This window comes from Verruconis gallopava (assembly GCF_000836295.1).
Source record: "Verruconis gallopava strain CBS 43764 unplaced genomic scaffold supercont1.6, whole genome shotgun sequence".
In the NCBI taxonomy this organism is placed as follows: domain Eukaryota; kingdom Fungi; phylum Ascomycota; class Dothideomycetes; order Venturiales; family Sympoventuriaceae; genus Verruconis; species Verruconis gallopava.
In genome coordinates this window covers 5243-28194 of record NW_015622142.1, presented here as the reverse complement: position 1 = coordinate 28194, position 22952 = coordinate 5243, and the positions used below count along the sequence as shown (strand labels likewise).

The 22952-nt window shown below is 51.1% G+C and overlaps 7 protein-coding genes across 7 annotated transcripts; 3 read left to right on the top strand and 4 right to left on the bottom strand.

The window, feature by feature from the left end:
- Nucleotides 1-1142: 1142 nt before the first annotated feature.
- PV09_02297 (uncharacterized protein) lies at nt 1143-3465 on the bottom strand. Its single transcript, XM_016355311.1, has 3 exons — nt 2346-3465; nt 1561-2295; nt 1143-1506 (listed from the first exon to the last, which is right to left on the bottom strand). The coding sequence occupies exons 1-3, from the start codon at nt 2588-2590 to the stop codon at nt 1482-1484; spliced, it is 1005 nt and encodes a 334-aa protein (XP_016216447.1). The 5' UTR covers nt 2591-3465; the 3' UTR covers nt 1143-1481.
- A 776-nt stretch (nt 3466-4241) lies between these two features.
- PV09_02296 (uncharacterized protein) lies at nt 4242-9795 on the bottom strand. Its single transcript, XM_016355310.1, has 5 exons — nt 8952-9795; nt 8551-8883; nt 6272-8487; nt 4860-6220; nt 4242-4805 (listed from the first exon to the last, which is right to left on the bottom strand). Exons 1-5 carry the CDS (start codon nt 9055-9057, stop codon nt 4766-4768), a joined length of 4056 nt encoding a protein of 1351 aa, XP_016216446.1. The 5' UTR covers nt 9058-9795; the 3' UTR covers nt 4242-4765.
- Nucleotides 9796-11292: 1497 nt separating this feature from the next.
- PV09_02295 (uncharacterized protein) lies at nt 11293-12981 on the top strand (the record flags this gene model as incomplete). Its single annotated transcript, XM_016355309.1, has 1 exon — nt 11293-12981. The coding sequence occupies one exon, from the start codon at nt 11293-11295 to the stop codon at nt 12979-12981; it is 1689 nt and encodes a 562-aa protein (XP_016216445.1).
- Nucleotides 12982-13286: 305 nt separating this feature from the next.
- On the top strand, nt 13287-13978 carry PV09_02294 (uncharacterized protein; the record flags this gene model as incomplete). Its single annotated transcript, XM_016355308.1, has 2 exons — nt 13287-13720; nt 13789-13978. The coding sequence occupies 2 exons, from the start codon at nt 13287-13289 to the stop codon at nt 13976-13978; spliced, it is 624 nt and encodes a 207-aa protein (XP_016216444.1).
- Nucleotides 13979-13980: 2 nt separating this feature from the next.
- PV09_02293 (uncharacterized protein) lies at nt 13981-16296 on the bottom strand. Its single transcript, XM_016355307.1, has 2 exons — nt 14567-16296; nt 13981-14512 (listed from the first exon to the last, which is right to left on the bottom strand). Exons 1-2 carry the CDS (start codon nt 15842-15844, stop codon nt 14282-14284), a joined length of 1509 nt encoding a protein of 502 aa, XP_016216443.1. The 5' UTR covers nt 15845-16296; the 3' UTR covers nt 13981-14281.
- Nucleotides 16297-17073: 777 nt separating this feature from the next.
- Nucleotides 17074-20496, bottom strand: PV09_02292 (uncharacterized protein). Its single transcript, XM_016355306.1, has 3 exons — nt 20256-20496; nt 19639-20207; nt 17074-19591 (listed from the first exon to the last, which is right to left on the bottom strand). The coding sequence occupies exons 1-3, from the start codon at nt 20449-20451 to the stop codon at nt 17405-17407; spliced, it is 2952 nt and encodes a 983-aa protein (XP_016216442.1). The 5' UTR covers nt 20452-20496; the 3' UTR covers nt 17074-17404.
- A 70-nt stretch (nt 20497-20566) lies between these two features.
- Nucleotides 20567-22573, top strand: PV09_02291 (uncharacterized protein). The gene is made up of 3 exons (XM_016355305.1): nt 20567-21041; nt 21096-21624; nt 21673-22573. The coding sequence occupies exons 1-3, from the start codon at nt 20747-20749 to the stop codon at nt 22283-22285; spliced, it is 1437 nt and encodes a 478-aa protein (XP_016216441.1). The 5' UTR covers nt 20567-20746; the 3' UTR covers nt 22286-22573.
- Nucleotides 22574-22952: the final 379 nt, after the last annotated feature.

Below are 22952 nucleotides of genomic sequence, written 5' to 3'. Positions count from 1 at the left end.
TTACAGTTTGCGCGACGAGCGAATGCCTATGTCCATCTATGAGCAAGCCAGCCATAGCCGTTTCTCAGTCCATAGAGGGTTCAATAGCGCAGTTCGAGTATTTGTTACCATGGATGCTCAAAGTTTTGCTACTATCACCATTGGAGAATCAATTATCTCAGACCACATCCTTAACGTGAAGCATAGAGACCGTGGCTCCATTCATCGATAGATAATACATCAATGACCGATTTCAAGCCAACGTATCGAACTTGGCAGACGATTTCATGCTTGACCTGAGCAACTGATTCAAACACCAAACAGATGTCTTGCTCCTTAAGAACGAGGTCCCGATACTTTTGGTCGGCAAACCGTTCATAGAACTTAGCAGGCTTATTGGGAAGCGACATGTCTATTTAGTCGACTAAAGATGATATGCACACGTAAGGCTGTTAAATATATGTCGCAACAACTCCCTTTCAAGAGATAAGCAATTGACTAGTTTATGTTTTGTTCTGATCATGTCCTCACGTCAATTAGACAGTCGGCGAGAGTATTAGCTATGCGTCCTTCGTGTACCTTGTCACGAAGAAACGTCTCGAAACGCCATCAAATCAGCTTTTTGGGCTCGGAATCGCAATTAATTTTAAATGTGCACCTCCAAAGCTCTGTCCAGAGCATTTAAGCAAAGAGGTGACAAACTCTGACTGCTGTAACAATTTCTCGTGATAACTCGAACGCTGACAGTTTACTGGTCTACTCGTCTCTATAAGACTTATTTTGGTATTTTGAACGAATTGAAAACCTTACGATTCGTTTCCACCAGGTATCAAAAGTGCACTGAAGCATACAGCGCTGAATGTGGCGCATTGTGTCACAGGATGTTAAACACGGAATTACGCTCATCCGATCCCACAGCGAGAATCCTTGATACATCCGTTTCAGTCAACGCAATTCCTTTTCACAATGCGAATTTCAAACATTTTATGCGAACCCAGGCTACGTAGTTTTCGGCGAAATTAGGGCAGATCTTACCAAGGACACAGGAAGATCTGAAGAGACTTTGAAAATGGCAAGCAGTGTTGGAAGGCTGGGTAGAAGAAGAAGATTAGGGAAAGGGAAGGTCACATCAAGCCCGGAGTCCAGAGAAGAGCGCCTCTCGCTGCCTGCAAATATCGATGGATGTTGGATATCTAGCCATTAACAATAACATGCCTTTATACACAGGTCGCATGCTTTTCATCTTCGCTCAAATGCATTCCACGGCATAAGCTCTCGTGGTTGAAGAGAAATCAAAAGAAGCTTTGGCCATTTTCTCTGGACTCCGTTGCGAGCGAGCGGTCGGTCAAAAATAATCGTTGTCGAGGTACTCGTATTCATCGCTGAAGCTGAATATCTCCTTTACAATCCCGCAAACTTTCGGTTTTTCCCTCGCCGCTCATCAACGCTGCAACGTGCCAAGGCCCAGATGCTGTGACGAAAAGGAAAAATACTCGATTCATTTAACTAGACAGGATGACAGACGGCCTAGTCTTTTCGTTAGCAGTTTGAAGTAAATAATTGGAGTTAGCCAAGACGTACCCAGCAAGAACTTCGGAATCAGCAATGCTCTGACTCTTCGTGACCATCATGTAAACCTCTCCAGTCAGGTTGGCCGGAACTGTGCAGGAACCACCGGAGATCTGGGAATACTGGGTCTGGCTGACATCGACGAAGGCGCAGAAGCTGGCACCTGCGGGTTGGGAGGGATCAGCGAGAACAAGGCTCTGGCCACCAGTGATTCCGGCTCCACCACCGGCAAGTGCAATGGATGGGAATGCTTGGATAGCAAGATTGCTACCTGTTGGGCAGGAGGAGATGAATGGTGCCGCAAGGGTGAAAACAGCTCTTGGGCCAAGCGCCGAGTCAAAAGCATTTGGAACGGGTACATCGCCACCTGCAGAGCGGATGAAAGTCTGGTGACGAGCCTCGATTGTGACGATTGAGGCGGCAGCACCCAGGACTGCCTTGCTAGACACAAGAGGGGCAGCACCAAGATAAGCGGAAATACCGACAGCCTCCAGGACGCGAGCGGTTGCAACCATCGACTTTGCGTCAGTGAAACCAAAGTTGTACTGGCATGGCTGCACCGGTTGAGAGCCCGCAGCAGAGATGGCAGCCTGTAGCTGGGTAACGTGGGTGGCTTCAGTGCCACCGACGGTCTTCAGAGCGCTGACCTGAGCAGAAGTAAGGCCCAGAGCCATGAAATCGCTGTCCGGGAACTTGGCGAAGCCCTGCGAATAGAAAGTAGACTCAAGATGCTCAAGCGTCAGGGCACTGTTGGCAAGTCAGCTTCGAAGAACTCGCATCAGCTCGAAAAAACGTACAACTGGAGAATGTCGATGTCGGTCAGGTTCTGGGAGGAAGAAGACGAAGCCGAGGAAGTGGCAGAAGAAGTAGCCGAAGCAGCGGCCGACGTAGTTGTCGTAGCAGAGGCCTGCCTTGCGAAAATGGGCTTCGGGGCCCTGATCTCAATCGTTCGTGGGCGGGCGTTGTTGAATTTTGGCACAGCCTCGACTACCACTGAGCCCAAAGCCAGGGCGAGCGTGCATAACTGGGCAATTCCAGGCATGGCGACTAGAAGGCAAAAAATTTTTTTTTTAAAAAAAAAACTTTAGCGTTGAATGATCGACTGTAATAAACTGTAAAACCGATGGAAGTCCAACCAGGGACGGTGATCAGGTTAGCCAGCTAAGGAGTGAAGGCAAAGGAATATGTAGTATAGAGAAGGAAAGGGTATCCGCCAGCGATGAAGAAACAACCTTTGAGCGATGACAACGAAACTACATCTCGAAGGGGACAGAGGGTGCTTATATTCCACGTCGATGAGAGATCTGAGACATCCAAGTCTCGTAAGTCGTCGAAGGCAAGTGTACATGCCGAAGCCCCTGTTTGGGCGCAATTGTTTCCACACAAGACCATGGACGCCATCTTTGCCAGCTTCCCGTGCCGGAGAGTGGTGAGCCCGCACTGGAAGTCCAGCACAAAAACGTTGGTGTAAATGGGACCAGGACCTTTTGGCAGTGGTTGGTACTGTGGCCGGTCGCGGAACAGGGGACTTGAGACGCCGTGCTGAGCGACTCTGAAACGAGCGCGGTCTGAGGTGACCTGAAAACCAAGCTTCGGAGTCTAGAGCATCCGTCCGGGTCTGCGAGGTGGCCGATCATGCTAATCGTGGGCTTAAGCATTCGCGCTTGTTAAAAATTAGGAACTGCTATGCGGCTCTGTGCGTCCACGAGGGATGATGAAGTTGCGGGTCCAAAGCCGCCCTCTACGCGAACAAAAGGAGAGCACTGCAAGGCTCGCAGCCCGGGCACACGTAAGAACAGCAGGTTTGGAGCAAGAGGCCAGCTGCTGTGCAGACTCGCGTCGTTCATCCGCACGCACTCGTCGTCAGCATGGTCGACAGGACGCACAAGAAGGCGCCGCGAACGCCGGGCAGACACACGCCCGGCGAAGTCCAGGAAGAGTCCAGCGCCGTGACCGACCCCTCAGAAGCTTGTCGCGCTTGTGCGGAGCTTGTCTCTCTCCCCAGGGGCCCCTAACCGCCCGTAGCCCTGGCCAATGAGCTACTCCCCGCCTCACACAAACACCAAACGTTCAACGCGGAGGAGTCGCTCTCCGGAAACATCGTGTAAAACAGCCATCCGTCCTTTGGGAAAATGAAGTACAACTCCCCCTCCCCCCTTCCAGCACGGCTGTTCATCTACAGTGTCAACCCCGAAGAAAGCGCCCCTCTACCTTTCGTGGCCGTTTTGTCTTGCCCACATGGATCTAGCCATGCCGAAACATTCTCTCTTGCCACCGTCCAACGAAGGCCGCTGTGTTGAAACTTCGTTTTCAAGTGCATTTACGGGAAGTGGCATTGGAGATGAGGGAATAGGGTACAAGGCAGATCCGGCCCTGCACATCCAAAGCAACCGTGGCGGCCTTTGGAGGCTTCGCTTGCGTATGCTATGCGATAGCAAGCCAGATTCCGCGCCACCAAACGGGGAGAAACGTCCACGAAGGACTTCCTCATTTCTGGTAGGGTCTACGAGGTGTCTCTAAGAAACACGTCAAAGCATGCCGATCTTATCGTTCCTCTTTCTTGGTCATGAGCTTAGCCATGTGCATTTGGGGCCAATCTCGCTATGCAAGCTTCCGTCAGTGATTATCGTACTCTTCGCAGGAGGTGTCTCATTCGGGTGCCCGAGAACGTGAGCAGCGTCGGTGACAAAAGGCACCGAGATAATCTTTGCTATGAAAATTCTCTCAATCTGATTTTTTTTGGCTTCACTCGCTACGGCCTACAATGACTAAACACTACCTTCCAAAGCACTGAGAGGGAATTTACTACAGTGCCTAAACCATGTACAGCCACAGTGACACGATATATGATGCCATCGTTGCTTGGCGTGCTTGACCAGCTCATTCTGAAATAATTGATCCCTCCCACTTCTGCGCGTGTCAGTTGATTATGCCACAAAACATCCATCATTCGAGCGGCGTTCCAGCCATCTCGATGACACGGGATTGCAGTCTATTTTGAATTCACACGCCATACCTGTCCTATTGAAGATACCGTCGTCTGGAATCCAGTGCGCGTGTATGTAAAGGAGCGACTAGGGGACTGTTCCTCATAAACACAAGACGGAATGAAATTTGAGCTTTTAGTCAGCGGCAGGCTCTCTCACGGAAGAGCACGCTTGCGGATAAAAGTGTATGAAATCGCACATCGATGTTCACGGACTTCGCCATGACGCATCTACAAGGCAAAAGGATTGACAGAGCGAATAGTCAAGCATCTGAAAATATGTGTTAGTTTGGTGACTACGATACGATGGTGACAGGTTACATACGGTGGGCTCTTGGACAGATCCGTCTTCAGAATGATGGGTACCCTAGTCATCTCGCGAACCTCCTGAATGTACTCGCCGCCCTCTTCGCGAAGAGTGAACATGCTGAGGTATTTTTCCTTGTTGCTAAGCTTGCTCTCTGGAGCATCGGCGGCGCTCTGCTTGAGTTGCGAATCAGAGCTGGTGCGATGTGGCGTCTGGGACGCTTCATTGCGAGTTGGGGAAGGAGGCATGCTCTGCGTAGGTCGGTCGGCAGACACGCCAGCGGTCAGAGAAACACCAGAGGTCATCTCAGCCAAGTCAGTAACGGATTCATCATCGTCTTCAAACAATGCATCAACTTCGTCGGCATTCATTGATCCGGTGTCCATATTGCGGCGCTTAGCCTCTTCAGCCTCCTTAGCCTGCTGTTGCTTGACCTCAGCGTCGCGAGCGGCGGCAGCTGCAGCGCCACGGCCCTGGCCAGCTTTTGGTCGCTCGTCCTCCGGTACATAAGCTGAGGACGGCACGCCCTTTTCCCAGAAAAGCTCAAGTAGTCGCTTGCTCTTGTCGAATTCGGCCTTCTTGAGTGGCAACTGGTCACAGTGGACTCGCTTTTCAAAGCCCCACTCGGGAATGAGGACATCGAACGCAGATTCGTAGACGCAGAGGACGATACCATCGCTGATCAAGTCACCACCGATCTCTTTCGCCCTCTTGTCCATCTTCCGGCAAGCCTCAATGTGGACGCTTTGTTCCTGTGCCGCACGGGCAGAGTCCTTCTTCACGTTGCACATATCAGCCGTCTTTCCAAGGGACTCTGCATCTTCGGTGAACTCAATCGTGCCATTGGAGAGTACAGCCTCAAGTTGCCTGTGAACGACAATATCGGCATACCGGCGGGACGGATTCGTGAAGTGCGTGTAGAGCGGCAGGTTAAGTGCCCAGTGAGTGCAATCCTCCTGGCGTCCGTACACGCAGTATTGTGCACGTCGCATGGATTTGACAAGCAAAGTTTCCATTCCCTTGCGTACGTCATCATCTTTGACATCGAAGAGACTGCTTTGGAGAGTGGCGCTGCTTTCTGTGTCAATCTCGAAGCCGATGTGACTCATCCTTTCCGTGAACGTCTGCAGCCGTCGAATGCTGGGAGGCTGGTGTCGCCGAACAAGAGCCTTCTCAGGCATGCTTTCCACAAGCTTCTTGGCGACAAATGCATTCGCCTTGTGGCTGAGCTCCTCGATCAGTTCATGAGCCGCAGAAGAGTCAAAGATGTTGGCCTCGACTGGCACATTCTCGTCATCCATAAGGTACAGTAGTCGCAGAGGTGGGATGCGATCAGGATAACCCTTGAACCGCTGCTGGCGGAACAAAGTTGTGATATGCTGTGGCACGTCAGTATAGACAAATATTAAACCACATCATAATAGGCTTACATGAAGCATCTTGATGTCATTTACTCTAGCTTCATCGAGATCATGGGTGCCTTTGCCAGAGATGACGGCATCGACGTCGTCGTAGGTCAGTTTACCAGAGCTCTTTATCACTCCTTTTCCAATCCAAGTCTCGCTTTCATTGATGACACCAGTCTGTGGGTCAACCCTGAAGACAATACTCATCGTGTAACGCTCCTGCCCAGGGCTAAGGCAGCATAGCTCGTGCGAAAGACGTGGCGGAAGCATGTTGACCGTACGCGTCATGAGATAGACCGCAGTACCGCGCTTTTTAGCTTCACGATCAACAAGTGAATTGGGCTTGATGAAGTGAGATACATCAGCAACGTGGATACCAATCTCAACTTTGCCATCAGGCAGTGTCTTGAAGTGAATGGCATCATCGAGCTCATCGGAGCCATTGGGATCAATTGTAAAGGTTTTCTCACCACGGAAATCACGACGCGATTCAAGAGCAGCCTCACCGTCTTTCGCCACTGACCAGTCCTCGAAACCAACGTTCTTCAGAACAGCATCTGTGAAGTCGTCGGGTCCGAAGTTATTATCTCGCAGCAAGGCATCAGTTTCAACCTTGAGGTCACCCATCTCACCCAGGGCTTCGACAAGAGTGCCAAACGGGTGAAGAGAAGTGATGGGCCAGCGCTTGATGCAGGCAACAAAGATCTTGTTGGCGTAGTCCTGATGACGCTCAACGAAATCACGTGGTGCTTGCTCAGTAGGGATGGCAATAAGTGGGACACGCTTGTCCGTGGGCTTGAACCAGACGATCTTGGGCTTTTCTTGGGTTCGCTGTGGCTCCCTGGGGTTTCCCCCATCACGGGCAGCGCGCTCTGCTTCTTGCTTCTCCTTTGTGGCTTGGCTGGATGGGCGAAGCAGACCAAGGGTACCAGAGAACATTTGCCCGGCGATGCGTTCAATGACAGCGACGACGTGGCCGGCGTAAAGAGGTTTCTGTTCATCGTTGATTTCTTCCTCCTCAATAAGAAGTAAGCTTTGACCTTCAACTTCGACATCGTCATTCTTCTTTTGCATGGGTCTTTGTCGAAGGCTACCACGTCGACGAATAGATCCATCACCGGCAGGTTCTGCTTGGGTTGTAGCATCGTTGATGCTGCTAGTTCGCGTGTCGGTGTTGTCCTTGCGCTTTTTCTTTTCTTCCTTCTCGCGCTTCTGGGACCAGACTTCGTCGACATCGAGAAGCTCAACAGCGACAAGATCGCCCTCAAGGGCTCGATTACGGTCTTTGCTGCCACAAATGAAGATATCGGCGTCAAGATCGGATGTTGTCACGTAGGCATCACTACGATTCTTCTTATTGACCCGGAGTATACCTGCAACGAGCTGGCCATTGCCTAACAAAGCCGGTAGCGTAGCTTGAGGGAGGTACGGTGTAAAAAGGGTCTTTCTCTGCTGCTGGTTCCCACCGACAGATAACTGTGGCGCGTGTTGACTGGCTTGGAGGCCCATGCCATTCATCTGCTGTAGTGCCTGAAGCTGAGCGAACTGCATCGGGTTCAAGCCTTGGGCTGCAAGCAAATTCGGCTGAAGCATCATTTGTTGGTTGAACCCCATCATCTGCGGCTGACCACCATACTGGAAGTTCCCGATACTACTGATAGACTGTTGGTTGACCGAACCGCGAGCACGGTGGCCCGGTTGGAATGGAGGTGCCGCCGCATTCTGTCCCAGGCTAAAGTTGCCCATGGTCCCCTGCGATTGATCCTGCGACTGCACTTGGTTGTTGTTCGGTTGTCTCCAGTTGCCCTCGAAATTACGAGAGCTAGAGCGTCCGTGTCCCTGACTGCCTCTTCGTACAAAGTCTGACCCACCCTGCTGCTGGCCAGCATCGTTTGTTGCTTGCGGGGGGGGAAACTGGAAACCACGGCCAGCCTGACCACCGCCACGGCCAACAGCCATACTCTGGCTTCGTCCATGGCCTCCACCACGTCCCCGCGTAGAAGAGGTCCCGGCTTGTGCTGGTTGTGCGGTACCTGTTGAAGGAGAAGACGCTTCATTAGCATTAGGAGTTTCGGCGTTTGTGGTGCTAGGTGAAGGAAATTGGAAGGCATTCGTTTTTCGTTTCTGTTCTGCCAGCTCGGCGGCTTTCTTGGCTTCGGGCAAGGCAAGAGAATGGCGTCGAGTATGTCCTCCACCTGCCGCGCCACCACCACGACCGCGTGGAGCAACGTTCTCACGACCTTGACCAGCTTGAGCATATGTAACCTGAGACCTGCGAAAGGAGATATCTGCAATAGACTTACCTTGAGTATTGCTGTTATTATTCCCGTTGTTTGGCACCGGCGGAGGGCCCATCGAACCAACGCCAGGCAAAGCCGACTGGTTCCGGCGATGTGAAGCTGGTGCAGCAGGGGGGTTCATTGGCACATTCAGGTGCTGAGCGCCAGCCATCTGGCCAGCAAACTGAAACTGGTTGCCATGTGGCGAGATATTCATCTGGCCGGCTGGTATTTGAAAGTTGGGCATCTGGCCCTGAGGTAGCATGCCCATATTGACGTATTGTTGATGTGTGGCGGCCAATTGGTTCTGCTGTGCTTGTAGTAATTCAATTTGCTGGGCGAGGGCAAGTTGTTCCACTAGAGGGGACACGTGGATCAGCCGCTGTTAGGAAGAAGCAGTTGGAAAAGGAACATGGTTGACTTACTCATCAGAGGAGTCAGCTCTGAAGGGCTTCGTCGATGAGCAATGTGCAGCCGGCGTCCAGCGGGGCCCATGGGTGCCGGATTGGCGCCTTGACCTTGTTGATCCATGACGATGTGCTGAAGCGAGGAGAGAACAGGGTTACACACTCAAAACGATGCAGACGTAATGGAGATTGCAGGCGTGTGCGTGTGCGTTGGTGCGGGTGTGGATGGCGAACGCAATAAGAGCCGTAAGTGAGTCGTAATAGCTTGTTGCTTATGTGGTTAAACAAGTAGGGTAGCTGAAGCTGTTGCTGCTAGATGGTACGATGGTTGTGGATCTGGGTGTTGGATAAGCAGTTGAAGACGGTGAAGTCAACAGAGACGGTGGCTCGTCTAAGGGAGCGGACAGAAGCTGAGCGAGAGGCACTGGGGGCCGAGGGCGAGTCTGAACCGAAGCAGGAGGGCGCGGGCGGTAGGGTTTTTGGGATTGTTTACGAGTGGGTGATGAGAGGAAGGACTGGAGGGTGCACTCTCTGATGGTTGAGATGCCTGAGGGAGGGTGACGTTGCTATCCCAGCGCAGTGCGGGAAGTAACACAACAGAGATAGACGGAGAGCTGGGGTTGGAACGCGGCAGCCACGCAGCAGACCTGGCGAGCACGGCGACAGCGACGCAAAGGAAGGAGAGGGAAAGGAAAGACGGAAGGAGGAGTGGTGCGAGAGATGGGAGCGACGGTGGCAATAAGAAAAAGGATGGGAGCACAGATGGCAGAAGGAGAGAAGAATGATCGAGCGAAGGCGGCGAACGAGTCGAAAGCTACTTGAGCTTTGTGATGGAGAAAGAGGGCGTGTGTGCGCGAGAGTGGGTGGGCGTGCGCGTGCGTTGGAGCTTTGGTGGGCAGAGAGCAGTTGAGGTGGGAGCGATCGGCGGGCTGCTCCCTCTCTCTCGGGCGGCGGGCGGGCGCCCCCTCCTCCTGGCCCAGCAACCGCGACGCACATGCCCCAGCCAATCTGGACTCGGCCCAGCAGCCTTAGTGCCCAGTAGTGGCCGCCGGAAACACAGCACTGGCCGCGCGCCGTTGGCTGGGCCTTGACGACAGCTTGCGTCGCCGGACCGTCCACTCGCTCCGCCAGCACCATCCGCGCAGGGCCCGCTAAGTTTTCACAGCCCACACTTCGAAAAGTAAATGGCTTACCACAGGACGCAAGGAGTCACGGGCAACGGGTACGGAGAAGCAGACGGAAGGACAATGCTTGCGTCATCCATCTCTTGACGAGCGCGTGTTCGCCAACTGTGCGTCGAGACCGCACGCTTGCGGTTCCGCTCGACACTCGCCCGCCTTCGGGATCGCACGTCATGTTGCGGGCACGCTGCCCTTCATTTTGGACAACGGAGCATTCTGCAGCCGCCGCGGAGCGAGCTTGCTGACCACCATTCTGTGCACTTGACGTCGAGATACGGGCGCGGATTCAACACGTACGGTACGGATTCGCCACTTGTGGTCCTTGAACGCGTTTCTTTGGTCGCGCACTGATCCGCTCATGAATGGCCACCGCATCCTATTGTACCATTACATCGTTTTTTCATAATCTTGAACAGACGTTGAATTTGACTGGGCCACACATTAAAATCCGCCCAATCGCCGATGGACGTCTCCCTCTGCAAGTCTACCCTGTTTGTTCTCGAGATGCAGCCCACCCCGAGGAACGTGGGAGGGTCTCGTCTTGAGGAAGTCAAAGGCTTCAGCTATCTTGCCTTTATCACGATAACCCAGTAATTCAGCCTCATTTTAAAGACGAGGAAGCAGCCAAATTGCCGAGATGCTTCATCGTTGCACACATTTAGAACGACTCCTGATATTACAAGCATCCTACGAACAGTCTGGCGTATCTGCCTATCCCGCAACATGGCCATGTCGCCGCCCTGGGAGAAACCAAGCTGGACATCCTTCCTTGAGCCCAGACGCACCAGATCAAACCTTGTGACGCCACAGTATCGAGTGTTCGCAAACTGCTCTTGAGGTGTGTAGATTTGCGATTCAAAGAAATAATAGAAAAAGCTTTTCGACGTCACAGCAAAACCAAAGACGATCCTATACAGCGGCTAACCCCACACAATTTCCCATGTGACACCATTCTCATACGGGCTGACTTAGCCAACTTGTTCGACCCAGGAACCTTGATCCGACACGTGATGTTCGCTCCACCCCCCCTGTCACTGGTCGCACGCAAAGTGAAGAGAAACGCGTCAAGCTAACTTCCTGAATACACCGGTCCATCCGGCTTTGCTCACACCACTCTCGCTGATTTTACTTTCTCTTTCCATTTTGTTTTCACAAAATACAAACATCAGCGGTCTGTCATGTCGAGGGAGAGTCCCATACATGGGCACGACAGTCCTCGGCGAAGTGTAATTCGCGGCAGCCGTCGTAACTCCAACGATGAATTTGCCGAGTCCTTCTCTCGTATGCTCATTCAGCGCGATCAGGAGTTCAACGCACAGCAGGATAAAGATGCCGAGGAGTTGCAGTTACAGCTCGCTCAAGACCTCGAAGAATCGATCCAGAGGCACGAAGCTGTGCGCATATATGCCATTCGAACCTTGGAGCAAAGCAAACAGGAATTGAAGAGACTGGAACAGGAGCGACTCGCGCAGGCTCAGCTGCAGCAGTCCCAAGAGGCTCAGCGCGCGAGAGAGCGAGAAGCTGAACTTAGGCGTCAACAGCTTGAAGCGGCTGAGCTGGCGCAGCAGGAAGAACGGAGGAAGCTGGAAGACGCAGAGAAACTCCGCAAGACCAAGGAGGTAACAGAGGCGTTGAGGAAGCAGCGCGAGGAGGCTGAGGCTGCTGCGCTCCAGAGTCAGCAGGCAGCTGCCACTGCCACGGCTGCTGCTGCTTCTACACCAACTCCGACGGTTTCTTGTCAGCAAAATGGCACATCGCCTCACCCCCCGGGGACCAACGCTGGGCAAGCACCCGCAAAAGTGACGCAACAGCTACAGGCGAACGTTTCAGCTCCCCCAACAACTTCTACTGGTCTCACTTCGACTGTTGAAGAGAGAGATGCTCTACACCAGAAATATTTGGCATTGCACAAGCGTTTGAAAAATATGCGTACTCTGGTAAAGACCTCTGGCCAGAGCATACCTCGTGAATGGAAGGAAAAGCGCCTGCAGATCAAGAAATTTCTAGGTCAGCTGGCCAATGAAAATGGGGACGGCATGGCCCAGACAGAGAAACAAGCAGTCCGAGCGGCGAACCTACAGCGCCGCAAGGATATTTTGGCAATACTACAAGGAGCTCAGTACGCACCAGGCCCAACTGTCGATGCCAGAGAATACATCATCAACCCTCAGTCGAACCTCTCCAGCCTCGAGCCGGCCTCCGCGCAGGTGCCACTTGTATTCATCTACCTCCTCAACATGTGCGCCAAGGCGGCTATAAATACGATTAAAAAAAGCGCAGTTGCCGTTACGGAGAGCGTTGGAATCACAGTTGCATTTGTATTTGGCTCCGTTGACCTCCGCTTTTACGGTGAATCGTTCATCGACATCCTCCTTGCCAAATATCATTTTGTCTCCCCGCTTTTGTTTGGCATATACGGCCCAATGAACACGGAGCGAGGCAGATTACGACTCGGTTGGCCTTATGGAGTTAATGAGGAGGGCAAGCGCGAATGGATAAGTGAGAAAGAATACTTTGAAGAGCAACAATTTTTAGCAGTTGGTTGGGCTGCACTTACGCTACGAGATTTCAAAAAGGCGAAGACGAGTAATAACGCATGTCCTCCGTGGAATTACTGGAGGAGTGTTGCCAATATCATCAACACCCCCCCGGAGCAAGTCACCAGAGCACATTTTGTGGTGTTAAAGAACCTCCTGGAGAATCATGCTGATAAATTCATCAAGTTCTACGGACAAGCCGCAACGGTTGCTCTGCGGACCGCAATTCTCGCCTTCCCCAATAAGCACGGCGAGAAGCAGTCGACGGAGAGGAATGGCTTGGTATTCTTGAAAGACGGCTTGCAAAGGCGATTTGGCATAGTGTTATAGTAGCTGCCCGTCTTAGGCGAGCACTCTTTTAAACACATGTATCAGAATGAATTTGATCTGGTAGCATACCAGACCATCCGAAGAAAAAATACAACAAGCGCGTGCCATCTTGGGTCCGCTGAGTCTTTTTACCGTACATCAGCCTGGTCCCCACAGCCTTGAAATTACCCCACCCCTTAAAGTGGACACGACATCAGATGAAATTCTGAATAAGGTGCGCCAAAAATTCAGCTGCAAGTTTAGTGGCACAACCTCCGTCTGAGTCTGTCCTCGACCATAGCCGAACGCATCTTGGTACGTTCGAAATGCCGCCGCGATATTCTCTTTGGCTTCTTCCGCCTCCAGGTGCCACAGACATCAACAACAAGCTTTCTGACCTAATCTCCACAAAGATTCCCAGCCTGTTCCCTGACACAAAGCTACCGAATTTTGCTCCGCATATCACTTTAGCAACTGGTATCGACGAGTCACTTCTTGGCGCGAAAGCCGTCGATGGATGGCCAGCATGGCTCAACTCCCTTGACTTGCGATCGGCCGCGGGGGTTGACGAGCCTCAGATCATCTTCGATGGCATAGGTGTGGGGGACACATATACAAAAAAATGCTACCTTCACGTTCAAAGAACGAGGGGGCTTGAAATGCTCGCTAAACGGCTGCAAATGCAAGTTTTTGGGAGCGGCGAGGACCGTGCTGCTGACTGGGTGCTAAACGGATGGGATCCTCACTTGAGCTTGTTGTAGTATGTCGTACTTTTCTGTTCTTGAGAATCAATATTCGACTGGGATTTTGCTGAGATGTATCTCGCAGCTGGGATGGGATAATCACCGCTACCAAACTGGAGGAAGTCAAATCGCTTTTCATTGACGGAGAATTGAACGCCATTGGTATTAGCGGTGGGAAATGTACGGCGTGGACAGGTGGGAATCTGCAGCTGGTGAACACTTCTCAGCCTGTGGAGCAATGGTCGGTACTTGCGCAAAGGAGGCTTCAAGGGTAAGCTTCTTATGAAGTAAAGATGTAAAAGTTCTATTCAAGCTTAGGAGACACTGAATTTGGGTAAACACAACGGGTGTATCCTACGTTCTGCCAAGCCAGATCGACAGTCGGAAAACGATAGAGAAAAGGATGAAGTGTGGCGAATAACCGTTACCACCACCACCACCAGCAACAATGACAACATAAGGAGAGCAAAGAATCCACCAATCCGTTCACAAGCACGCCAAAAATATTCTTTCCTCCATAGTCCTTTGTTAATCATTTCGAGCCAGACATAATGACCTATGACATGGGCTAAGCGTCCTCAGAAGAGATTCAGACCAACGCGAATGGGACTCTTATCTCGATTCTTCCTCGCCGGACTCTTGCTTGGCGCTCGCTTCCTCACAAATGCGTAGTGGTGATCGCGTCCTCGCCCACGATCCTCGATCAGAAGCGTGCTCGAACCCCGACGCAGCTTACGAGTATGTTCAAACAGCATTTGAGTCTCCTCCTCGCTGATCTCCTCGAGAATGATGATGTATCTGGGGTCGCTCTGTTTCTTATTAGCCAACAGTCTCAGGTAAGTTAGCGAGATCCAAGCCCTTACCGAGTCGATTTCGTAGCGCAAGTTATAGTATTTCAATGTCTCGATGTCAAGATGGTCCCGAGACACTTTAATATACGTCGGCGTCGCTACAGGAGTCCATCCAATAGCTGGCCGTGCCGGTCGTGGATGCAAGGGTGAGTAGCCTGCAGGTAGGTCGGCTGCCTTCTTGGGATTCAAAACCGCCTGGATTTGATTCTCCTGAAAGCCAAACACGGCCAACTTCTTGTGCATCTCCTCCTCGATCTCTTTCTCACGTTGCTTCTTCTTCTCCTTTTCCTTCTCCTCCTTCATCGCGAGCTTAAGTCTCCACTCCTCTTCCTCTTCCTTCTCCTTGCGCTTCTTCTCCTCTTCCTCAGCTTTGAATTTGGCGCGCAATTCGTCTTGCTTCTTTTTCTCCTCGGCTTGTCTCTGCTGATATCGGGCGATAGCAGCCTTCTCCTCTTCCTCGGCCTGTTGTTTCTTTTTGGCTGCTTTAGCTTCAGCTTCCGCGATGATACGCTTCTGCTCTTTTTCCTCCTCTTCTTCCTTGAGCTTGATCTCGGCAAGCAACTTTTCGCGTTCGGCTTTCGCTTTGGCGATGGCGCGCTCATGTTCAAGCAATATTCGTTCTTTGTCTTCCTTCCTCTTCACTTCGTCTTGTTGGCGTTTAAGCTCGTCCTCCATCTCCTTGAGCTTGAGTCTAGTTTTGATAGCCTTCTCACGGTCCTCCCATTTGTTTTCCTCAGCATCTGCACGTGCTTTCTCGCGCAGTCTCTCAAGCTCTAATCTCTTACGTATGAGCTCCTCCTCACGCTGGCGATCGACATATTCATGCTGGTATCTGCGGTCGGCCTCTAAACGAGCAATTTGCGCATCGGCTTCTCGAAGACGGACATACTCGTCGTAAGCCATTTGCTGCTGCCAGGGAGAAGGAGATGGAGCGCGGGCTTCAGCGCCTCTTGACCTCGATATTCGGCGCAAATCGTGGTCGATATCGCTGAGTCTATCGATAATATCTGCCGTGCGGTCTACGCCTCGTCCTCGAGCAGGCGATGCCTCACGTTCGCTTACGTCTGTGCGGTTATACACGTAGATGTTTGGTGCCGGTGAGTGGCCCGTGGAACGAGACCTCCGAAGGGTAGTTCCTCCGTAATCGTTCACGTTTAGAAGATCACCGCTTCGTCGTGGTGGAGCACGTGGTGGTGGTGGTGGCGGCTGAACATAACCGTAGCCGCGATGGTAATCGCGCTCGTGCCACTCGTCCTCTTCTTCGTAGTATCCTCCAGGCATTCTTGACATGCACTGGTCGTAGCTGCTAGGCAGAAGAGCTGAGAGTGGGATCGCCGCGTGTAAACGGCCGCTTGCCGTGAGTTTTGGGGGCTAACAGCGGGGTAGAGTCAACTTTCGACCCTGACGTCGTATAACGACCCAAGGCTGAGCTAGAAAGAAAAGTATTCTGTTCGAGAGTGGAGAAGGAGAAAGAAAAAAAAAAGTTCGGGGAGACTTTGTGACAAAGGAGGAGCAAAGAGGATTTGAGTCAGCAGTCATGTGTACCAGAAGAGGCCGGTGAGTGCTTTGCAGGTGCGCGCACCGCTAGTATTAGCAGCTTGAACCAAAGAGGTCGATGCTGGACGTAAGACACTGCATGAACAGAAGGCAGACCAGGACGTCAAGAGTGACTATGAGACACACGACTTTGAAACAAGACAATGTGACCCGCCAGCTACTATACAGAGGCTGGCACATTCGATTTATAAATACAGGCGGATGTATGACAATGCGAAGCATCGGCCTCGTGCGGTCTCGTGCGATCTCGCTGCCGCTACTCACACGGCGGGATGGATTTACTAGGGTGTCATGCGGCGCATGGGTCGCCTCCAGCCTCCGTAGATGGGCAGACGGGATGCTCCGCCCAAAGACACCAGCGAGAGAATAGGCATCGCGGACACAAGCAGTCGGTTGACGCAATCCAAATCGCACTTCTGCACACACCCGAGCGTTCTTCTCTCTACCGAGCGTTAGCTAGGCAATGGGTTTCCAAGCTGCAATGTTCTAGTCAGACGGCCCAGAGAACAAATGCGCTCTTGCGATCAAACGCTATTGGTAATCTATTCTTGGTGCGCTCGAACATCTGTTGCAGAACAGGCCAAGACTAAGGCTAGCGGCTCTTCAAGGAATGAGAAGCCCACAGACATCGCCCTCACTCTATCCTGGAAACACACCTCTGGGCAATGTCCATTTCTCCAGATCGTGATACGTGGGAGAGTGCCGCAGTAGCCATCGACGACATCCCGACTTGGCGAATGGGGGTGACGTTGGCACAGCCTTCCTGCCTCTCCTGCGACGAGTGTGTGCATCGAGTACAATGAACACAGCACCCGCTATGGTGCGCTACACAATTTCAGCCCCCAACGGTGGCTTGGGCCTAGTCCTTGCTTCATGCAGATTGTATCCCGGTTGGCCTTCAGCAGTCCCGTTGGACGGGAAAAATTCTACGAGGATGAGCTGAAGCTGGAGCAAGAGCAAGCTTGGAAGAAGCACAATGTATTTTAATTTAAGGACGAAGTCTTGTCTTTACGACGCCAAATTTGAGTTATATCCCAACACAATCTCCATCACCTCTGAAGTTTCTTGTGTCATGGCCCTTTGAATCCCGTTTGTTCTCAAGTTGCCACAACTCGTGTTACTTGGAGAAGATGCTGGCCATCCCAGCGCAAGCACGAGTCATCTTTGGCTAAAGTCAGTGCGATTCAGACCTTAAACCAGGCCAGCCTCTTTTCTTCGAAGATGTTTGCGCAAGTCGGCGCTACAGCCCAAGCGCTTGTCGCGTTACGCTCTAGTCAACACGTGCAAGCGCGGCTACGCTAGGCTGAGCTTGATGGTCCTCTTACCAGTCGACTCCTCCAACTCGTCACTGATTCGAACTCTGACCTTCTGGAATAACTCAACCTGTCCGTTCTTTGAACCACGGTACCTCAACACGTAATTCTCAGCGTCAAGATCTCCTTCGGGTTCAGGCAATGCCAGATCTCTGAGTCGAATGAGGCGTTCAATTCCAAATCTAGGAACAATTACCGTGAAACCGTTGTTAAAGACTCGCATGACGAAGCCGTCTTCATCTAGCGTTCGACCCTTTAGCGCTTGGCCCACGTAGTAGTCCACGCTAGCACGGCCGGCGAGTTGAGCGTTACGATGTCGAACATTGATATTCTTGCAAACGGCTTCAAGTTTGGATTTATTGTTCAGGCTAGGGTCCAACGCCTCGTATTCAATGGCTGCTGCGAGCTGTCGATGCACCTCTAGATCTGCATAACGGCGGATAGGCGATGTAAAATGCGTGTATATCTCACTTGCTAGCCCATAATGTCTGTACTCCGAATAACCTTGTGTACCAGCGCAGAAATATTCCGCTGACATCATGCATCGTGTAGCTAGAATACGTATCATTGTATTGAAGAACGGCTCGCTCGGGTCAACACATTGATCAAGTGAATCTGCGAGTGCTCGTGATGTCTCGCAGCGAAGCTCTATGCCTTTCTTGACTTTGAGCTGGTTGGCCAGTTCCTCGAAATTTGTCTTTGGCGGAGCTGCATGGCGTCGGAGAAGAGCTGTCTGAGGGAACGCGCGATATATTCGAGCAGCAACAGAGACGTTAGCGAGCAACATGAATTCTTCAACAAGCGAGTTCGTTGCGAGTAGCTGCTTTGTCTTGACATCGATTGGATCAGACGTTTCGCTCTCGGTCTCCACTCTGACTTCAGGCGACGCGAGGTTCAAAGCACCAGCATCCATACGCTTTTGCTTAAGCTTCTTCGATAGCATCAGCAATATGCGCATCCCATTCGTGAGATCGTCTTTTTGAGATTTGTCATCTATCCTGAGTTGAGCTTGCTCGTAGCTGAACGCTTCTTTCGATTGGATCACAGACTTCGTGTACCGTGCTGAGACAACATCGGCGTCTGGTGTCAGTTCCCATATTACGCTAAATGCGTAGCGTTCGACATATGGTTTCAGTGAACAAAGGTCTGTACCCAGTAACATGGGTAGCATATCGATTCGCTTGTCTACAAGATACACCGTTGTACCTCGTATACTTGCTTCCTTATCCATAGCCGTATTCGGCTTTACAAAGTGCGATACGTCTGCAATGTGTACCCCAACTTCATAGTTACCATTCGGCAACTTGCGTGCGTGCAGCGCATCGTCGATATCAACACAGCCCGGCGGGTCGATACTGCAAACAAGCAGATCACGAAAGTCCTCACGACCCTTCCATCCTGGATCCCCGATGGCAGGAACACGCCAGTCATGCCCTTCAGGAGGTAAGCAATCTAGCACAGTCTTTGGGAATGGGCGATATTGCACATCGAATTCGAGCAATAAAGCTTCTGTCTCAGCTCCCTTGTTTTCTAGTTCGCCAAGATTCCGCACGAAATGACCAATGGGGTACCGTGATTCTCTTTCCCACGAATCGATCGTGATGAGTACCCGCTTACCGACAAGCTCTCCAGCTTGGCGCGTCCGTACTCGAACCTTTGGAATACGCTTGTCCATAGGAATGACAAAGACTGTCTGCTGGGTCCGGCTTTGCTTGTTCCACGATCGAACAGAGTCTCTATCCACGTGACCAACATATTGTCGCCAATTCCGTTTGATAACTCCTACAACACGAGCAGTCGGCTGGGCACGACCTTCCATATTCTTACTGTGAGCTCTCTTAACCTCTTCCTGTAGTGCACGGCGCTCACGTTCCGTGACGATCGTTTCATTCTCACCTGCTTCGGCGTTATCGTTCTTATTTAATGCTTCTTCTTCGATGACTTGGTTTGAAGGAGCCTTCCACTGGTCTTGCGGGAGGACTTCAACAACGACAGTATCCCCTGAAATTGCACGGTTACTGTTTTCTCGACCCAAAATGATGAGAGGTTTTTCGAATGCTGGCACAAAGACCGAACCTTCAAGATAGTTGTACGGTGACACATTAAAGGTTCCTTGATGAAGCGTGCCAGCCTTGATACCAGTAAGCATTTTTGCCATTGAGAAGTACTGTCACCAGTCAGCCTCAAGTTCGAACCACCAGGGCTATTCCTGACCTCTGGGTAGATCATTTCGGGTCGCTTGTCTGCCGCTTGTGTTGTCTTGCTCGTTGCGACCATATCGATGAGATCGTCGGCATTTGGCAAGCCTGAGATGTAGTCACGTAGCGATAATGCGTCGATTCCTTCTTTTTTGCTCGCTTCCAGGCAAGTTCGGTCATCGCTAATCATTACGATGGCTGGAATGTGCGAAGCCTTTACCCCAACAGCTTGCTTTAGATGCTCTATGTACCATGCAGTAGACTGTCGCACAGCCCGATCATTACGATCATTAATCGACTCTCCTTGATTCCGCTCGACATGAGTTTCCTTTCTGAATTCATTGAAAAAGACATAAAAACGCTTGTCTTCATTATTGGTAAGATTGACCAGTCGATGATAGAGTGGAAGAGATCGGTTCTTTACTTCTTCAAGGACGGTTTGTAGAACGATGACATCTTTGAAAGCGTTATCGACTTCAAATACGTCCATGCCATTGATGAAAGCATTTGTATCGGGAATTAGGTAATGGCCATGTGGAAAGGCTTTGGTGCCTATTGGACTTTCAGAGAGAACGAAAGTTTGGGCTGCACGAGTCAATAGGAACTACATTAATGATTTAGTTACGCACATACCTTCGTGACCATGGCTTCTTGGGGCGATGGAAGGACAGATTGTACATAGCTTTGATGAGCACGGGATATCCTGCCGAAGGTAGACTTCGCGGACGATCTTTTGAACCTGGCCCTTTCTCGTCGTTCGCACGTACACTTTACTTGACAAGTTCGAATCTGGTCCATCAGCCGTGAGATATCTTTTGAGGCTTGTCATCGTTGGAGTTGCGCCTGAACGAGACTGAAATCTCTCCTTTGTGCACATGTAGACATACCTTTCACTTTGATATTTCTTTACGCTTACTAGAAAAGGACTAGTGCAGCGTGAAAGCGACATTGTGTCTGAGCTCAAGCTACCGAAGCAAGAGGCAGGAACTGGCTCATCTGTGAGACATTCGACATTGGTGATAAGGTGACATCCCGTAGCTTAAACTCCAATTCCCACCTGCCAGCTCTACCATCCTTCTCTCCCATGCGAACTGGTTTTCCCCTCTTAAGGACTCTGCCTGAGGATGACATTCGATCCCCCGCAATACATTGTCTCGCTCCAGAACAACATCAGGTCACGGCCCATATCATGGGAAGGCGCAGTTCGAGCCAAAACTATCACCGAGGCAGACCTGAAGAAAATCAAGTCCATAGATAAGATTCGCAAAGAACAGCGAAAGCAGGTGATTGAGGCATCACCTGCTGACTATGTGGACCTGTTCTTGGGTTCTGATAATGAGGCGAGCATATTCCAGGCGGCTGTAAAGAGAACAGACATAATCCATTACATGCTCGTCCTGCTCGGAGACATTCTTGAAGGTCTGTTTGCGATCATGACTTTCGCTATTATAGTGCAACACTAAGTTCTTCCAGACATCCCAAGCTTTGCCCCGGAGCTCCTTAAGCACCCGAGCCCGTTCAAGTCGTTTCTTCCGATGCTTAAGCCATCCTCAAACCCAGACGAGCCAACAGCTCTCTTCACATCCATTGTTCTCTCTACAATGTTGTCACATGCGCTTAGAGCGTCAGCGAAGCCTTCTCTACAGATCGAAGAAGCGCTGCCCCAGCTGTACTCGTGTCTATCAGCCTTGACCAGGTCTTCTGACGCTGGTCTGCAGGATATAGCTATGCAAGAGTATTCGGCGGTATTGCGTTCGAAACGTTCTCGAGAACTGTTCTGGGAACACAGAAAAGAGACGCTGGTTCCGTTGTTTGGTATTCTTCGCGCTGCTGCTGGATCAGGCAGGGAGACAGATTCTACTCAATGGAGTGGAACAGGCAGCATGCGTACAGTAGATTCGGGACTCGCTGGCGGAGTTGGCATACAACTGCTGTACCATGTCCTCTTAGTTATATGGCAGTTGAGCTTTGAGGGCAGCCTTGTTGGAGATGGCCTTCAAGAGTACGGATCATTCACAGCGCTTCTCGAATAATGGCTAATTTTACACAGCGAGCACGATATATTGATACTCTACATCCAGCTGCTACGCCTATCACCAAAGGAGAAAACAACTAGGCTGCTATTGTCTACCCTCAACAACCTGTTAAAATCAAATCAGTCAACACTGTTACCTGCTGCCATCCTGGCTCGCCTTCCAACGCTGCTTCAGACTCTCAAGTCTCGGCATTTATCAGACCCAGATCTCCTCGAAGACTTGGACGAGCTCATCGAGCTAACCGATGAATACACAAAAACCCAGACGACCTTTGATGAATACGCTGCAGAGGTCAACAGTGGCCACCTTCGCTGGTCACCGCCTCATCGCAGCCAGGTCTTTTGGAGCGAAAACGCTCGCAAGATATTGGAAGACAACAAAGGCGCTCTACCGAAGAAGCTTGCTGAGATCATGGCGAAGCCTTGGGACAATGACAAACAGGTTCTTGCAATTGCTTGTAATGACGTCGCGGCTCTGGTCAAAGAAGTTCCAGAAAAAAGAGCGTGGTTGGAGAAGCTCGGGTTGAAGAGCAGATGCTTGGAGCTGATGAGTGATTCAGAAGAAAGTGTGCGATGGGAAAGCTTGCGGGCTGTTGGCGAGTGGTTGAGGTACAGCTTCGACTCCTGATCTGGTTCCTGGCTCTGGACGGTTAATGTTAGGGTTCTGATGTTAATGTACTTTAGATCGGCCAGGTGGTGGTTTGGCACATATACGGCATAACATTTCTAGCTTCTGGATTGATAGTACCTAGCGAAGACATCTCACACAGTTTTACTATTCCGGGTCTACTTTGAGAACTGGAGATGGATTGCGTTCTTTTGTAAACATTCACGTGAAATAAACTGGTACCATATGAGGACAACGACATACAAACCAAGGCGGGGGACCTGCGTGTCACCTGTGCCCAGATTACAGAGTTTTTATGTTTTTAATATACTCTCCAGCTTGCTTGACTCCTCTATTATTATGAGTTTTGTAAAGGTTCTACGTTGACCGCCACTTCAAAGCTAGGACACTCGATGTCAAGGCCGCCCTGGGGTAGGAAAAGGAGGGAGAAGAGTTCTCAATGGTGAACTTGTTGTTAGGAATATCTTCCCAATGTTACGAGGTAACATGGTGATCACGTGAAGGGAGAGCGATCATGTTGATCATTCATGATCGAGGTGATCAGTCTGCATAAGCGAAAGGTTGTGATTCGCTCAGAAGGATTGAACGAATCAGGAATGCAGTTAGTGATCAGTCTGATCATTCATGATCAGAATGATCGCTGAGAATCAGGCAACAAGGATACTGG